Source organism: Lagopus leucura, unplaced genomic scaffold (assembly GCF_019238085.1).
Source record: "Lagopus leucura isolate 7727_CA_CO unplaced genomic scaffold, USGS_WTPT01 Super-Scaffold_100004, whole genome shotgun sequence".
In the NCBI taxonomy this organism is placed as follows: Eukaryota; Metazoa; Chordata; class Aves; order Galliformes; family Phasianidae; genus Lagopus; species Lagopus leucura.
The window spans coordinates 39671127-39689979 of NW_024962264.1; the positions used below are offsets into that span (position 1 = coordinate 39671127).

General features: G+C 39.5%; 2 protein-coding genes across 2 annotated transcripts in view; one reads left to right on the forward strand and one right to left on the reverse strand.

Annotated features, from left to right (window-relative positions):
• LOC122180043 (microsomal triglyceride transfer protein) overlaps positions 1 to 10020 on the forward strand; it is a 28937-nt gene extending 18917 nt beyond the window's left edge. Inside the window, exons 12-18 of the mRNA XM_042871440.1 lie at positions 460 to 671; positions 1302 to 1399; positions 1501 to 1622; positions 2195 to 2422; positions 6875 to 6999; positions 7319 to 7489; positions 8424 to 10020. Coding sequence (XP_042727374.1) covers positions 460 to 671; positions 1302 to 1399; positions 1501 to 1622; positions 2195 to 2422; positions 6875 to 6999; positions 7319 to 7489; positions 8424 to 8592 — 1125 coding nt within the window. The 3' untranslated portion in view covers positions 8593 to 10020. The remainder of the gene's footprint in view (positions 1 to 459; positions 672 to 1301; positions 1400 to 1500; positions 1623 to 2194; positions 2423 to 6874; positions 7000 to 7318; positions 7490 to 8423) is intronic.
• A 7423-nt stretch (positions 10021 to 17443) lies between these two features.
• CUNH4orf54 (chromosome unknown C4orf54 homolog) overlaps positions 17444 to 18853 on the reverse strand; it is a 6731-nt gene continuing 5321 nt past the window's right edge. Inside the window, exon 4 of the mRNA XM_042870660.1 lies at positions 17444 to 17473. Within this exon, the coding sequence (XP_042726594.1) occupies positions 17444 to 17473 (30 nt within the window). The remainder of the gene's footprint in view (positions 17474 to 18853) is intronic.

Sequence of the window (18853 nt, forward strand, 5' to 3'; positions counted from 1 at the left end):
GGCTCTCCATGTAACAAAGATGACTCATAAACTTGTCAGGGATGTAGGTCCACCACAAGTGCAAACAAGAAAGTGAACATTGCAGGATTTTTTTTTATTTTAATACATCTTTCCTTAACAGTCAAGTACGTCTTTCTCTGGATCTTATTACTGACGTAGTATTTTGATCTTAGTACTCCCATTTATTTACAGTCCTGCTGTCTTAGTGTAGAAGACTGTATTTGAATTCAGCTGAGAGAGCATAGCAGATATCCACTTCTCCATTTGGTCACTGAGCTGAACATGTCTCATGCGTTCCAAAAGGGCCATGAAGAATGGAGAGCTGAAAATATATCCTAATATATTAGCCTTAGCTATAAACAAAGCTTAAGACGATATTCTAAATGAGATTCTAAGCTTTACTTTGCTCAGTCATCTATGTGAGTTGAGCACTGACTGAACAATCTACTTCCTCCCCAGGTGAGGAAAACAATGAATAGGATATACCACCAGAATCGTAAAGTCTATGAAAAGACAGTGCGAACCACTGCAGCTGCTGTCATCTTGAACAGTAACCCATCCTACATGGAAGTGAAAAACATCCTGCTCTCCATAGGAGAACTGCCTCTGGAAATGAACAAGTACATGCTCTCCATAATCCAAGATATACTTCAGCTTGAAAAGCCTTCAAGGTACATTAAATTCTGTTTAAATAAATACATTTATTTCTTACATCTTTGCAGACACGTGAAAAACACAGGTTCTTATTAGTTACTCCTTTAAAATTTAAAGGCAGAATAAAAGAATTGACGTCTGTGCCACTTTTAGAATGGATATTTCAGAATAAACTTGTGCATTTCAATGACATTAATTTAACAGCTAGTTCCATTTTCAGAGGTACAAAATAGAATTATGCATCTAACTTGCATTGCTGTAGGAAACTTCTGTTGATTGCAATTCTGTCCATTTGGTGGGACACTTGCTTTTAGAACCAATGAACAAGAAAAGATATAAACATCAAAGTAGGAGAAAGAAAATAATCAAAATATCTCTTCTGCTCAACAAGCAAGACCTTCATTTGCTTGTCTTTCTATCTATGACTGCAAGAGTAGCTCGAATTGGAGAAGAAGCTCTGAGTTAGGAGAGACTTAGAGGCATAAGTTTAATTTCCTTTCATGGGAAAATGAGAGAGTGAATTTCCCAGTAGGAAAGATGCTTTCTTAGATTTTATGTTTCTGAAGAAGAGTAGTATATTGTTAGAATTATCATATCATTTTTTGTGTCTATGTTCTTATTTGTTTGTTTGTTTCAAAATACTACAGCAAAACAGTTCGGAAAGTTCTGAAGGACATGTGTGCTCATAACTATGAGCGCTTCTCCAAGTCAGGATCTTCCTCTGCTTACTCTGGCTATATTACACGTATGTAACCAGGAAACTGTCTCATAACCCTGCTTTTATTCCCAAACATCTGATTAATCCACTAGTTTAGTCACAGGTAGCTTCTTTCTTTTTTCATTAAGGTGGTCCTGATATATCAGCCACGTACAGCCTAGACATCCTCTACTCAGGCTCTGGCATTTTAAGAAGAAGCAACTTGAACATCCATGTTTTTGACAGAAATGCTCAACTTCATGCTGGACAGGTAACAGCCACACTGTTCTCAAAAAAATAAGCCCATATGTGGGCTTATTCTTAGAACTCCTTAATTAATTCAGTTAACACTTAAGACTATAAAGTTTGCTGCAGTGACCAGATAACTGTCCACTAAAGGGAAAAAAATTGCAGCAGACAATAATAAGTCCCTTTGAATCAAAGAGATAAGTGAGATATCAAGTGAGATATTTCCATTTTGGCATTTTATAAATGTTGGAAAGTGCCTTCAATATTATAATCCTCCTACATTTCTACAGGACAAAAATTGCACCAAAAATTTTTGTGTCTATGACATGTGTGTGGAAAATGGTCATATACATATATAAAGGAAAATGTGATTGAAAGGAAATTAAGATTGCACTTGTGGGCAGTGAGATTATTTCATTTTCCATTATTCTAGTTGCTACACTTTGTTCTCATAAGTCATAACCTCATAATTTTTAGTCTACAAATAAAGAAATTAGAGTTAGGCTTATAGATATTAAGAAAACATGCATGGTTGTTATTAGCCTGTGTTAGGCAGAGTGCTTTCATTGATTCTGCACCACTGTTACTTCTTAGGTGGTGATTGAAGCTCAAGGTCTAGAGACCATAATAGCTGCAACTCCTGATGAAGGCGAGGAAAACCTGGACTCCTTTGCTGGCATGTCAGCCATTTTGTTTGATATCCAACTCAGGCCAGTTACATTTTTCCAAGGCTATGGTGATTTAATGTCTAAAATGCTCTCAGCAACTGGAGATCCCATTAGCGTCGTGAAAGGACTTATCCTCCTGACAGACTACTCGCAGGTACTAATAGCATGTTTTTGCTTCTTTTTCTGTCTCTTAAAAAGAAATGCTCTGTCTTTCACATAGAGCATCTTATTTTCCCGTTCCATTGTCAATAAATCTGATCAGTGCTATGTAGGCTTCTCTTATATGGGAGAAATAGAAAAATTATAAATATGAAAGGCAAGAATGAAACTACATAAAAAGCTATCTAGGACAATGGTGAGAACAGATATCATTCTAGAAAACACAGTAACACTGACTAAAACCAAATCCAACTGTGAAAATGCTAGAGTAGAAAACTCATATTCCTATCAGCTGTTGTCTCCTCTCCAACAGTTTCTTGTTTACTCTAAGTTTTACTCTTCAAAAATTGTCCAAAGATCTTATGTGCAATGAGGCAATAACTGTCAGGTCATGAATTAATGAATCACCGGTAGTCCAGTTTTCCCAGCTAACTCACCTTCAAAGAACATTGTTTCGAGGTACAAATTTCATATGCTTACAGCCAGGCTAAAACAAGAATTAAAATGCGTATTACTGAGTTTTTGTATATTTGTCACCCCAAATGATCTGTTCTTTTTACACTTAAATATAGACTCATATACAAATATAACCAACCACATCTAATATTATTGGAGGACGAAGCGTCTAGACATGTTAAAGTGCAGTGCCAGAATTTGGTTTGATATTTCTGCTCGTTCCAAACAAGTGTCACCTTAGAACTTGTAGATTTAACTGTAACACTGTGCTCAAGAAATGTTTCAAACTTCACTCCACAAACTGGGGTATTCAAAGAACTGCTTGACTTTGGGGCTATTACTGGCAATACAACTTACATGCCAAAGTGCAGAGATATGACCTTGTTACCTGGCAGATGGCTGTTGGTTCCCCTTTAATTCTTGGCAAAAGAAAATGCCAAAAGCAGATGAAGAGAAAATCCACTCCAATCAAAGTGACACATAAACATGCCCTGCACATAACATCTTCCCTTATCCTGAACCCAGCTCAGCCACTTTACAAGGGTATCATAAGTCTAGAGAGCTTCCCAGGTAACACAAAAATTGTCAAACTAAAGCTCATTCCAATAGCAATCTCACACAGACTATGGGTCAAATCTTTATCATGGCCTGTTTAACAAACAGGCTGCAGAGATGAGAAAGATGATCATATGAGCATGGTGTTTACAGAACTAAATCTTTCCATCTGCTGTGCATGCATCAAGCTCCATACATACTCTGGCAGAATCAGCTGGCTGAACACCCCGAGAGCTCTGCCAGCTAGCAGATTGTTCACTCTTCATCTTCAGAGAACCTCATAAAAGTCTGGAGCACATCAGTGCTGGGACTGTGTGCCATTTTTAGCAATATCAGAGTGTATCATTTTCGATCAGCCACTGACTCTCTGGAATTCTGGGCAGCACCATGATTAGATAGGATCCCACCCTTCTTTCTCCCTTCAGTTGACACTAGCATGGTTGCTGCCTAGGTCTCTTAGGATTCAATCAGTGGACACAACTAAAAGCGAGCATTTACAACCAGAAAGGCACTTGTTCTTTCCTCTAGCCCCACAAAGGCAAAAATTGTTTAAAATACCATTGGACACAGCTTTGGACTGAGTAACTCTTTAAACATAATGTGTTTTTCTAAGAACGGTTTAACATTGACATTCCAGAACAGCATCAACATCAACTGTGTTTGGACTGTTACATATAGCCCAGTTAAGCTTCATTAGAAATGCTTCTACCTGGCAAATCCTTTAAGCATGACTACAGCTGAACCAGAAATCACTGTTAGGCTGGAAGTGTATATGACATAATACTGGAACTGAGGAAAAACAGTGCAAGAGAGCCATAGTAAAACTAGCTTCTTGATAGTTGAGTACTGCCTCCATTTACCCTCGCCAGCATACAAGCCTTTTTACAAACTCAAACTCTATAAACTATATGCAACCAAGACAAATGTGGATTTATCTTCTATCAGAGATGAAAAGCAGGCATGTGGAAAAGGGCTTGCTCTGTGATACCACAACTCAGCATGCCACAGCTGGCCACAGCATTGATTTCAGCGCAGGCCAAAAAACATACAGAAGGTAAGGACAGTGCAGTTGAAACCAAGGAGTAAAAGGATGGCTTGGAAGCCAAGACTTGAGCTTAAAAACAGAGACATTGAATTGTTCGAAAATAACTTATTTAATACTTTGTTGTTGTTGCAACATTGCAGCATGATTTTTGAGAAAAGTTACTTCTAAATACTAGAAAAGTGCTGCCTTCCTGTTGATGTTTGTGAGGATCATTTTGCACAGCAAGACCAAAACTGATTTATATTTACAGTGCTGTAAAATCTATTAAATAAGTTCCTCCTTAACTTTACAGCTGCAGTAATCCTGGTAGGCACACTTCATGGAGAGGTGATTTCCAAGATTTTACACTCCTGCCCACTGTCTGTAACATCTTTTCCTCACATAACTCTAGATAGTGTTTTACAACCATTGCTAGCTCTCACAGCACAGTCTGGCAGCTAAGAATAACAGTCCAAAAGCTATTATTGCCTCTATAAAATAAACAACTCTCATAAAACTGTATTTGAGACTCCAAAGTTACCTGCATTAAGTTTAGCAGTGTTAATATTTCTCCTAGGCAACACACTTGCCAAAGACACAGAGAAATTAAATACTTTATTAATAGGTCAGAGAAACCATTCAAAAGCCAGACTGCAGTGGAAGATAGCCAGGTCCCAAAGAGGTGCCTTTTCCAGCAGTCTCTGTGCAGTAGAGCCATCAGTACAAAATATAAAGAAACTTTTTACTGAAATAAAGTATATCAGCATTTTAAACAGCAACTAACTACCAATTCCAATATTTCAGGTGACATTTTCCACTGTAACCAATGCACAAAGCTAGGTCCCTGTGATTTACACCTCCCATCAGCCTGGCCTGGGTTTGCACACGAGATAAAGGATAGCACTGACCTCTAAATTAGGACACAGATGAACTAGTAAAACATAAGAACAGTGCTGCCTGGATTCATTGCTAGTTTCAGTGACAAACTTGACTTCACTCTAGATGAAGGTCTGGGGAATTTAATGCCTTTAAAGACTCAAGTTGTGTAGCATTCCAAGCCAGTTGTACTCTTATATTCTTAGGTGCAATTTGACAATGTATTTTAAAATATCTGCTCCTCTGGCTGTGCATATGCATCTCTGTCAGAATGTATTATGTTACCTACCTCACTCATTAACAACTACTGACCAATTCAATCCTTATTAAAAGAGAAGTAAAATAAAGCAGTGCTTTTTGCCGTATCTAAACAGACTAACAAGGATTTTTTAATTAACTCAGAAAGTATTCTTTCCCTACTTCCAATATGTAGAAAAACAGCCTTTGCTTTTGGAAGGACAATACTCCCAAGCCATGGTTTTTACCTGTGCAAAAGTAAAAAGTGAGAGCATACAATGTCTCCAGTAAGCATGGTCATACTGATTTGTAAGCAACAGCCAGCCAACTACATTCCTGTATTCAATCTCAAGCCCACTTCAGCAGCAACTGACTACTAAGTTGGTTCTTCCAAAGAGACTGATTGTTTATCCTAAAAAGAAAAGTAACTATGACAACTACCGCAGTTCTGAAAGTCCTTGATTATAGAAGGAAAACTTCAATATTGAATAAGGCCTCACCAGCTGCTACTCCCTGTTGTAGGGGTTTGGATGACAGACTGTCTACCTGCTTCTTTCTTGAACCTTAGGAAAGCTTTAGCTGAAACCACTAAGCTACTGGGTAGCTAGGAGGAGAGAGACTTTCAAGGTGCCTGAACATCAAAAAGAGGGAGGAAATTAGGTATTCACACACCTGCAAATGCCTTCAGGTGATGGGAATGCTACAGACACACAAAATCTGGGATGACAGCCAGCTGGCAGGGAGGAAGCAGTGTCCTTGTATGTGAGGGACATGATCAGAATGAACTTTTTCTGAATTAGTGGTTCTTGTAAAACAGTGAATTAATCCACTAGTTCTTAGTGAAGCAAAACAACTATATAAAGTGAGTTAGGTTTCCAAGCAAAGTGAATTTTCAAATCTTGTCTGTGTGTCAAAATTTGAAAGTAGTAAGCTGCTGTCTCCCTGAGCTATAGTTGCTTCAAAACTGATTGCACATGGTAGGTTTCCAATCCAGTCACAGAGGCTTCAAGAAGATATAATCATACTTGATGGTTGATGGAAAATGCATTAAATGCAAATAAGGTGCATTAACTTACGGCCTTGGCCAACTAGCCGCTGAAGCTGTAATTCATACTACCTTTGGGCGTGCTGAAAAAGCCACACTACATTGCATCAGTGCTGGGGCTGCAGAGAGGAGTTTGCTCTGTGTGAGCTGGCCTCCCAGCAGAGCCTGCTGGCAGTAGTACAGAAGGCAGGATGGAAACCACTAAGGTCTGCAGCCAGTAACAGGGATATACCTGTGCTTCCTCACACCTCCAGGAGTTCCAGCTGCAATCCGGACCTAGAGCAAGTGCAGACTTCCAAGGGGGCCTGGCCATTGACATCTCAGGAGGGATGGAGTTCAGCCTGTGGTACAGGGAGTCCAAAACCAATGTCAAGAACCGGTGAGATACCCCCCAGTGGGTGCTGTAGCTCTGTGAAGTTCATGCTCCTCAGCTCTGGTAGTTACAATGAGAAAAATGTAAATATAAAAGACCTTTCAGATGAAATTAAAGAGCAGTTATGCGTATGGAGAACACTGGTAGTTCTCTTTTCCCCTTCACTTGGGAAATGCCAGTTCCTACCAATCTCTTCTAAATTTATATATATTTACCTGAAACAGGCTCCTCTGAGGGCAGATTTAGTGTAGGGATGCTAGAGTGTTTGCAATTTCTCCTTAATGATGTATTTTGAATTAATTGCAATGCCTGAATTTATTTGCAGGATAGCCATGTTTGTAGCTGGTAATGCTGAAGTGGATTCCTTCTTTCTAAAAACTGGTATGGAAACCACTTTGGAAATTGAAACAGCATTAGACTTTATCTCCACGGTGCAGTTTTCACAGTACCCCTTCTTAGTCTGTATGCAGATGGACAGAGTTGGCTCTCCTTTCAGGTAAGAACTAACAGATATGATCTATGAGGTGTCCTTCCAACCAGCTGCTCAATCTGGAATTTTTGGTGTTTGCAGCCATGGGAGATACACAACAGAGGGCAAATTTCAGCCTCACATAAGCAGGTGCAATGCAGACTCTCATACACACCAACTTCTTATTAACCTGTTCTTCCCTGTCCCTCACCTCTGGGATTCAGGAAGACTTTTGAGAAGATCACTGACCTTGCTCTGAATATGCACTTGTATCCAGTTTTCTACTTTGGTTTAACAAATCAGCTAATTGATGTGAAGGACACTGGTCCCTAGAGTATGATCAGTTGTGATGGTGACCGGAAACAGTGCTGGCAGTAGTTCTCTTTTCCACTAGTGAGAGAGCAAGTGCATAGCCATAAACCAGCTTGAATTTATGATCTGCTATTTATTAGCATCAGTAACGATGCCTCATGTGTTGAGACCTCGTAACTGTTGTGTGCTGTATTATTTTGTTATGGCATCAACTTTCCTGAGATCTAAACAACCGGATGATAAGGTGAAAGATGCCTTCCAGTAGCCAAAAAGTACTAGCTGCTCTGCCATGTGAGAAGCCTGGGTTACTACCTCTTCCTAATCCCTATTTGCTAAGACCTAGAGGCAATAGAGGCATTTACTGAGCCTTTTGCCTAGAGGCAATAACATTTACTGCCGGATTTCCATACAGTGTTTTCTTATCCAAAAGGTGGTAAGCCTGAGAGGAATTAACAGACTTGAGGATGTCCAGGAAATCCTAAGAATCTGTTAAGTGTCTTAGTCTACAGATGCTAAAACATCGTTGGATTATACCCATACATTGTGGCAGTGTAACTTTGTACATGAAGTATTTGTCTCTAGCCTCACCTACAGGGCACAGTTTTGCATAAATTTGCTAATGCCAGACCACCACATTGTATCTTCACAGGCATTCTGTGACCAAGTATGAAAGCCTACCCTCTGGCAGACGGTACACTGCAAGGAGAGGGAAAGCAGAAACATTGGAAGGTTGTGAATACCCTCTCCATCAAGAAAACTCCAACATGTGCAGGAAGGTTTTCAGCACTGCATCTGATTCCTCAAGCAGCTGGTTTTGAAACAGGCACCTTGAGCTTTTGGTGTCCTGAATCCATGGCTCAGTCGATGACTTACGCTTGTATGTACCGTACTAACTTGGAGCTTGATCTTGCACTACTGCAGGTAATGGGAAATTTGCCATTGATTTCAACAGGCCAGGATCAGTCTCCCAGTGTGTGCACAGTGTTTACATAATAAACTATATTTAAGACTTTTGTAAAAAAAAAAAAAAGAAAAAGAAAGGTAGGGCAAATAAAGACTAATTTGGTAGTTCTTTATTTGTACTTTTTGTGCCAAAAGCAAAGATAATTGCTCATTTTTCTTTTTTTAGGGAGTACAGCAGAAGTCCATGTTTTTGACATGCAGTAAGAAAAATTATGATATGTAAAGACTGATTATTTATGAATATGTTTGAAAATATTTAGGTGTTTTAGGCCTATGACCAATCCTTGTTGATATTGAAATAGAGTTAACATCCAGATGGAACCATGAATTCCTGGTTACTCAGTAGTGTCTGTTTACAACAAAATGGGTTTTAATTTACATGATTTTAAAAGTCTATTTTTTTTTTAAAGTGGTCAGAACTTGCTTGTTATTATTTATCTTTTTTTTTTTTTTTTTTTTTTTTTTTTTTTTAATTAACTGCTATAGTTAAACACAATTGATTAAAAATGTGTGGTAACGTTTCCAAAAGTACTTACAGTTGCCTTAATTCTGTTCCAATTGAAATCAATGGTATAATTTCTGTACTTATCACCAGGAGCAGAGTTAAGCTGACGCCAACTGCTCTCCAAGGTTACCTTCTGAAAATGTACATTGTTGTATGTAATTGAGCCACGCATAGCTCAGAGAACGAGCACCCAGAGGCAATTCTGAACTATGTGAAAGAAAGAGTCCTGAAAGAAATCCGTTTTGAATGCATAGTGTAGGAAAACCTGGGCAGAGACAACACTTTTTATTCTATGTAAGCTGTTCATATTTGAATGTAAAGTAGTTGTTGCTACTCATACAAGTTATCCAAATAAAATGACTTATGTTAGTACCTTTTTGTTTGTTCCAGCAGCAGCTTCATAAAAACTGTGGGGAAAAACATACATTTTACATTTGCAACAGTGTTGCAGATTAAGAAAGAATATCCCAGTATCCACCTGATTTAATTTTTATAGGATAAGATGTGTGAGTGCTCATGACAAAAAATAAAATAAGAAGCCAGAAGAAAACAAAAAGCAATGGGTTGCCATGACAAAATAATGTATTACAAGAATAAGAAAAAGATCTCAAGTATTTTCATGCTGTAAAAGACAAGAGTACCCAACCTGCAGAGATCAAAGTATAAATGGGATGGATGAGTTGCTTGCTGTCTTTCCTGACCATGCTGACACAACTCTAGTCAAAACATAAATAAAACATGCAAAAAATACAGTATAAAAAAAATTGCTTTGCTTTCATTCGCGGTTTTGTCTGTTACCTTCTGGGGTGGGATACACTCCCATTGGGAAGGAGTGGTTTTGATGGTGCAATAGAAACTATTTCATTCCCCACCACATAGAGCACAACAACACAATCAAAAAGATGGTGGCAGGTCCAGAGGGTGGTGTAGACCCCAAGCAGGATGAACCACATGCTGGAGGTGCCTGTTTGACTGCGCCCAGATGAGCAGGCAGGTGTGACCTATCTCCGTGTCAACATTTACCAGAGATAAAGTATTTTCTGATTACAAAAGTCAATCCAGTCATGGCCAAGTATGCCTCAACAACATCAAGTTTGCCTTTCTCTCAAATGAGCATGCACAGGTCTGCTTGACAGAAATACGTTAAATCTCTTGGACATTCTGATCTGTGCGTTTTATTTTTTCTATTTACTCTCTGACCCTCAGTTACAGCTTCTTGAAAAATTGCAGGCTCATCTGCATTTCTGAAAGCAGCTCTTAGGATGATGAGCCTGAAAAGGTAATTTGGGGTCTTTTACACCTTTAACTGCATCCCTCAAAACTAAATTATATGGAGCCCGTTCTACTCTTTCAGAAGTGATAAACATCCTCGTGGCTACTCCTGGGTACGGCAGCAATTTGTGTCTGAAGTTATCTGACCCTAACAGCTGGACATAATGGGGATGCCAGAAGGGTCTTAGTCCAACAGCTGGGTAATGGAAGGCAATGGTTTACTTACGTGGACTCCATAGCTACAGAAACAACAAAACTGATGGTCCTCTAAAATAAGGTGAAATTAATACATTGCTTAATCCAGCATTTGAAGAGAAAACACACTTAGGGCTATAACCACAGCAAAGGCTATGGATGCTTATCAAACCCTGGAGCGTAAATGGCAAATATATAACACACATTTTAACAACCTATTACATGTACTTTTAAATAATTGGTAATGGTAACAACTGAAGATTATTTTATGCTGAAGTATACTGAAGAGCTAATGCTCAGTCCTTACCAGTAAAAAGCCACGGACAGAACAAAATAATAATAATTCAGGAATTGGAATAATAATTCCAAAAATAACTCATTTGAAAAAAGAGACTGTGAAACTTTTCCCTGGGATCTTGAAGGACTAATAATTTTTAAAGATATTTTTCACATACTCTTCAAAAAGTATTTGAATTTCAGGATTCAGTTTCTTCCTCCACTCCTAAACATCCTGTGCACAGAGCAACACTGGAAGATCATTGGTTTGGAAGGCAGACTTCCTCCAAGATGGAGGCTACATTTCTTCCATTAAATAATAATAAAAAGGCTCTGAGAAATGTTGGAACAAAAAATTCGGTAAGAACAAAGAGAAGCCTGTTCTCCTGTGCCAGATGATGAAATAAACACAACATGAAATGCAGTTCAGGTTTTTACTTAAATCCATGGGAATTATTATGAATTAACCCAACATTTCATTTGGTCGTTCATGGATATTAAGACCAAACATGATTTTTGTAATCATAAACAACTTGATCATAAGAAACTGCTAGTAAGATTTCTCCTTTCTTGACAACAGTGGACACCCAATGCCTAGGTGTAAACAGGAATGAGCTCAGAATAGCAATCAGACAAGCTGACAGCATCTTCCATTTATTTTGTCAGCGAGAACATGATCATCATATCAATCATTTTATTAAAATGAATCAATTATCACTGAATGATGCTAGCTGAACACACATTCAGCAGCTTGTAAAATACTTAGCCCAGATTTCCAGGAAACATGCTACTGATGAAGTCAGCTCTACTTTATGAAGGCGCCTTGTGCAGTTTGTCTGGCTACAGAGAGATTACAGAACAGAAAGAAATGAAAACCCCTCAGGTATGGATATTTTTAGGATTTAAGCACACGTAATGCATGATACGGTGTCCATGTACTTTAGAAGACAGAAGAATTTGTTAAAAAATAGCAAAATAAACAGGGGTTCTGAATAAGCAAGGTTGCATTTTCAACTTGATATGTGTACCTGGTCTAAGTAAGGTCAAGGCAAAGCAGGGCAGTTGCAGTATTGGGATTTCCACTGTCAGGTTCTAATTTGGTAACTAGATGATAGGTACTTCAGAAACAAACAGGTGGATACAGCTTGGGTTTGCCAAGCCAATTGCTTGTTTGCTACAGTGACGATGCAAGATGATAGCAATCATGAAATAGGCTTCTCTTCCCCCAAAACACACCATTTGTTTTATCCCGCATTGCTTGTTTAGCCTTAACATCAGGGAACCGCTTCTCCTCCTGTGTGATTCCCATTCCTTCTGACAACAAATACTGCATTTCTACCTTCTGGTCTCATCACTCATCACTACCAGCAATGTTTTGAAGACCATTTGGAAACTCAAAGATTTTCTTCACCAACCCTTGTAAATACCAGAAATATTTCACCTGACTTGTCAGATTAATTTGAAGCATTTGGATTCTTGTACTACAAGAGGCATTGATGGTTGATGAAGACTGGCCACAAGACTGGGCTCCTTGAGGACAAGTGAGAGTTCATTTCCCTATACATACCTATTTCTGACCCGTTTATTAGAGATTTCAGCTTAAAAGACTCACCTATTATCCAAAACTAGCAGTGATGGGAAGAGCACCTCACAAAGCTGCATGGCAATCAGGCTCCAGTGACTCTTCTTAGAGAAAAGTAAATGAGCAGATCCCAGGTTTTCCTGCTGACAATCCCAGTCCCCTTTGCAGTTTCATTTGAAGGTGATTGACATCTCTTCTCTCTGTTCTGCTCCCACATTTCATTTGATTTTCTTCTGGTCACCCTTTGACAGCCCAAGATCGCCCAGATTGCTCCTGCTGAGACACGGCTGCAGGGCTCCACTTTCCCTAATCTGTTTCCCCCTTCTCTCAGTTCTTCTTGTCTACATCTTCACTTGGTTGATTTATATGTCCATATGTCCATACAAGAATCCTTAGCTACATATTAGTAGTTACATCACTGATGGTATTTATATTGAACACAAGGCTCTGGTGCAAATTTCAAAGAACTCAGAGAAAGGGAGAGAGAACTATTAGAAACACCAAAACACAGTTTTACCATCAAATCTGTGCTTTCAGATTTGGTGTCTTGAAATGATATGGCAGATTCATAACAGATACCTGACTGTATTACTTGTAAATGATAAGGTGACAATCTGCTTTCCCTTAGCTATCTCAGGCACATGGTTAAAAGATTATAAAGATATAAATACACAATAAAATGCATATATTAAAATATAGTATAAAGGATGATATAATTTGAGTCTTACATACTCTAGACTTCAGACACTGTGACAGCTCAGGAACACTGAGCGTGGGGCTTTTAATTTGCTCTGCATTGAAAACTTCTTTATTGTTCACACCTTCTGACAAACAGTGCCACTATTAGTTGTTCTGCATGACAGCAAAGGGAACTCTGCAAAAATATGACCAAGTAGGCTCATTTGACGTGTATCTTTTACTGAAAAATACATTTTATTTGTCATAACATTCAAACAAAACAAAACAAAACAAACCCATAAATACAAATGCTTACTCATTCAACTACAACCTTTGGTATCCGGCAGTTCCAACCAGTCTGTTCTCAAGTGATACCGACATCTCGAGGTGTCCCTGGCGTGTAGTGCAATTCCCGGAGCCACTCGGCTTCCCTAGCATCCCAGGCTCACGGCACTCAGCAGCAGGATTGCTCCTGGCTTCAGCTGCGTGCTCCCACAGTGTCGCCTACATTGGAAGCAGCTCAGAGTCCATTTTTCTCTAGTTACAGCTTTATTTTTCCATGTTATCCACACAACGCTTTCATAGCATTTTCCTGTTTGCCTTATAACTCACTGCTCTTCCATCAGACATACCACCCACATTCTATTAGCAATCACTGTCCTTACTTCACACGTGCACTTTTAAATACCTTTACACTGATAACCCATCCCCTTAAAAAGAAGGGGAACAATAAGAAAAAAATGGAAAAAAAGAGGGGTGGGGGAGAAAAAAAAAACACAGAGAAAAGTGGAAAAAACACAAGTATTTTTAAAGTACTGTGTGTGTTCTTGGGTAGTGACAAGTCAATGGTAATTTATGAGAACTAGGAATGACACTTTGGCCATCAGCACTAAATAGTAGAGGCACCTTTGAATGCAGACAGGAGAAAAAAAAAAAAAACAACAAACCACACACAACCCATAAATACATTTTAAATCATTCACCAGGGATTTCACTTTACTCAAGCGAAACCGACCCTGCTGTGAAGGACCGGAGCCACATTCACACATCACTCCAGTCCCACTGGACCTAAAACTCATGGCTGCAACAGGCCTTGAACTCCGCCACAGGAAAAGGGAACCCAAGTGGTGGGCAGGCCTTTCCCTGTTGAATTTCACATGCAGTGTGCTGCGACTGCACTGTGAAACATCTAATACAAGCAGCTTATAGGCCCCAACACCAAGGGCTTGCCTCTCACCCAAGGTACGAAGTTATGCATTGCTCCATCAGAAGGAGAAACTCACCCCTGGCTATCCTGGGGAAGCACCACATCCCCAGATTTTTTTCCAACAGTCTTTTCTGCAATATCTGCTGTGTGCCAGGCTTAAGCCCAGGCTGGGTGCACACTGTGTGGAGAACCAGGGGCTCGGCCCTGCAAGTTACTGGTTGCTCCCAGCCCAGCTCAGCAAAACATAGTGCTGTCAGGCCGAAAACCATCATGGCCCCAGGAAGACCTCAGGAATCTCCTTGGGGATCCAGAGCCAGAATGTGGGAGGGCTTTGCTGGGCTGGGCTGGGCAGCTCAGCTCCCTACAAAACCCACCCCTCCATGCAAGCATGGGCACCATTTGGTAACAGACAAAACCTAGCAAACATTGTATGACGTTAAAAGTGATACATTCTACTGAAGAAATCTCCCCTGAGAAAATAAAGTAGCCGTTGGTATCACCTCATGTCATTGCTTTCATCTCTACAGGCAATTAAAATAATAATAATTAAAAAAAAAACAAAAAACAAAAAACCATACAAAATTTTCCTCCAACAACTACATTTTGAAATCCTGGGCACTTGTTTCCTAGGCATTTTTTCCCTTCAAGTACACTGGGTAAATCTGTAAACCCTGAGTTTGTGTGTGCAAACCTCTGTCTTGTAAACCGCAACATGAAACTTCACTCTGAGCACCGATATAAGAAAAGGTAGCACGCAAATATATTTAAACATGAATGCTAATATTGTAATGTACCATACACATCTTTGCCTCAGAGGACAACTTACTCTGGTACCTGCGCTGTCCTGCAGTCCAAAGCACTGTTGTAACACTGATGGTCTACTGGTAACATGCACAAAATTACTGAGTAAAGGGAACAGGGAAGAAGCACCCATTTTCCATAAGAGGCATTTAGCCAGAATCCCAGCAAAAAGTTAAGGCTTGTAATCAAATGACAGAAATGCAGAAACTTAAGATTACATGCTACAAGTTCTAGTCGGGCACTTCAAGCTCTTAAAAAGGGTCAGAATATTATTTTTAATTAGATTTCCATAACAATGACATAAATGAGAAGACCCATATTACATCAGTCCCTATATGTGTACATGCAGTGCATCTCATCCTGAGGGCAATGTCAAACAAAATCTCACACCTATAAGGACAGCTGTAGCTGATTCCTGCGTTTTGCAAATTACTTGTGGAAATGACAATCTGGGGAAAAAAAATGAAAAAATGAATAAATGAAATAAAATGAATAAAAAATACTTTGCCAGGTGAAACGAATCAGTACAGCCAAAGACTTGGTTCTCATGTAGAAAGATCATGAAAATAGCTAAATTCTGCACAAAAACATAGTGATAGAATATGACGAATAGAAAGCCCAGTAAATGCTTAAAATTACAAAGTGCTCAGCTGAAGATTCACTTTATAATAACATAATGAGCACTAAAGCTGACAGCATCTATCTCCTTCACAAGAGAGTGCAACAGCTGTGCTATTCCATTTGCACCATGTTTCACACAGTGCTGCCTACCCACCAGATCTTTTCTGTTCTAACGGTGAATGGAAGAAATTAACTTTTCAGGATTTACTCAGTTTAAAAGAGCAAAAAAAAAAAGCTAATGAATAATGCATACACAAATATGTTTATATTCTAAATAAATAGAAAGCTTTACAAATAGCTTGAATGCTTCTCCATCACCAGTTTGGAAACTGGTGAATAATTCTGTTCTTCCTGTTATCGTGACAATTATTTAGAAGTAGGCACAGGAAAACCCTGCACATGGCAAATCATTAAGTACAGGCTTTGGGGGTTTGCATTTAGATTTTAAATTTTCAACATTTCACCTTCAGAAATTTTTACATTAAATAAGTTAGGTTTGATCTTATGCTTACAGGCTTCTCAAAAGGCTTCACTGGACTGAAACTTTGGGCAAGGAACATGGTAGTTTAGTTACATCTGCATGTTCATAATTCTTTTTTACTGAGAAAAAGTAGTTGCTGTCAGCAAATCATCAGTCTGTGCAACACTGGACACACACTCACAAGTCACTGCATTTTTTGAGTGACCATGGAGTTTCTTGTTCAAAAGAGAACTGCTTTCTTAGCAAATAAAGATAGTATGGATGTGGCCCTCAGGTGAACCTGTCAGACACTGTTAAATGACTGCGTGTGAACGGAACTGGAACAAAGAAGTTTCTCTCAGGGGAATCACTAGGACTATCAGCAACGTGGCAGTTTGAAACAGAGAAGATTGCAGCCTTAAAGCAAAATAAATGCTGTCTTCTCCTTTAGAACCGAGATCTACAAATATTACATCCATCTTCTTTCCAGTATTTCAACACTGTGATAATTAAGGCAACTTGTGATGTTCAATACAGTACAAAGAAGCAAACAAAAAATGAAAGCAATCAAACATATCTTCCGATATTTACACAATCTCTTTTGAACCATGCCAAAAAATAAACACTACAAATGACTTGAACACTACAGTTCTCTCTGTTTGCAATTCAAAGTGCATGACTATAGAGTACAAAATAGAGATTTGACCTTATATTGGCACCAAAACCTATGGGGATGATTGTGATGTGCAGCAGTGGCTGAGAGCAGAGTGCCTTATTTCTTATTCAAAAGCCATGTGGCTACATTGGCTAATCCCAAACCACTGCAAGCACCTGGAGAAAACTGTGCTTTGATCCAAATCCAAACACAGCTCCATTTGCACACTCTGTTTTACAAACAGCTGCAGCAGCAGCAGCGCCACTTTCAGCCACACACAAAGTCTGCAGAGCAGCTTCCATACAAAAACAATTGTGCAGAAAATAAAGCAGTGATTTACTGTTGTTGAGGAAACAAGAAACTTACACAACTTGTTTTGTATGAAGCAAAAAAAGTAGAAAACTGTAGAAGCAGTTTTTAGGATGAGTGTTCGGAGTTACCAGGCATATTTCAATTAAAGGAGAGTGATCCTTATTCCTTGGCCCTGTAAGGAAAATACAATCATTAATAAAAAGTAGATTCTTAGAGAACTGCCACAAACATTTAAGCACTCGTTTCTACTCCAGAAAAGTATGCAGCATGTCTTTCACTGCTACAGTATTCTTCCTATAAATTCCCCCAAACTACTGCCAAGGATGAAACAGCAGCATCCCAAGATTTTAAACAAAGTGTTCAAGGCCAGGTTGGGTGGGGCCCTGGGCAGCCTGATCAGGTGGGTAGCAACCTTGCCCACAGCAGGGGTTTGGAAAAGGGTAGGCTTTAAGGTCCCTTCAAACCCTAACCATTCTGTGATTCTGTGAATCTACAGTCAGGCACCCTTGTATTTTCAGCAGAACCAATCCCAGTGTGTGGGGTGTGAAACACACATTGCCTTAATTCCTTTCTGGGGAGCCCTGTGTAGGTACATTAGAAGAGTACAAAGCCATCTACCAGGGATTTTCAAGCAAAGGCTTACGTTGGCCTGGAACATCTATGTATTCAGTGCTCAGTCTGGAATAGCCAGACAAGTCTTCTGATTTCAGTAGCACCAGTAACTATACACAGCTGGGAAGTGCAGGTGCCAGAGTTTACTTACAGGCCTTGAAAGTGAGGTACAGCACCCAGCACGATGTACATAAGTGAAAGAGCCCATAACCACATGTGCAAGCATATATACAAGTGCATGTATATATGTGCAAGCATTTGCAAAGTTAAAGCTTAAAAGTTGGTTCAGGAAAGCATCCCAAAGCGCTGCTGGTGGTGTGAAGCTGAGGGCTACATAAAATCTGAGTCAACTCTGGACTGAAAGCCAAGTTTGGAAATAGGCTTTGCTTCAGCAGCCATATGAAAGAAGGGCGGCAGGAAAATCAAGGTAAGAACTGAGCTGCCAAAAGGGGACAGATGCCAAGCCAGGTGATTCCCTGATGTGGTTACATGGTTTGTGAAAAAGAAAGAAAACAAAAAAGGACGTGGAAAAGAAAGAAAATAAAGAAGGAAGGGAGATACATTCTTTATGGGAAGATACTGAGGAGTGGAAAAAAGTATGGCTCAAGCTTCAATTCAGATAGAAAAAATGGGACCCAGCCAGCTCAGTGTGTCATTCCTACCAGCCGAAGCCAGGTCTAAGCGACAGAATCTGACTGCTTCTCAAAGCCACAACCTGGCAAATGGCCCGACCTCAAGAGAGCAATACGAGTGAAAAAATGATCAACAGCTCCTATCTGGACCTGTGTGAAACACAGAACTGCCAGCTCTGCTTCTGCTCTCGCATCACAGTTTCTTATTAGAGGAAAACCTACCCCAAGCAAAGCCGCAGATGCGATCAGAATGATGAAGACAAAAGGGTAAGAAAGGAAACCGTGAGAATCACAAAATCACAGAACAT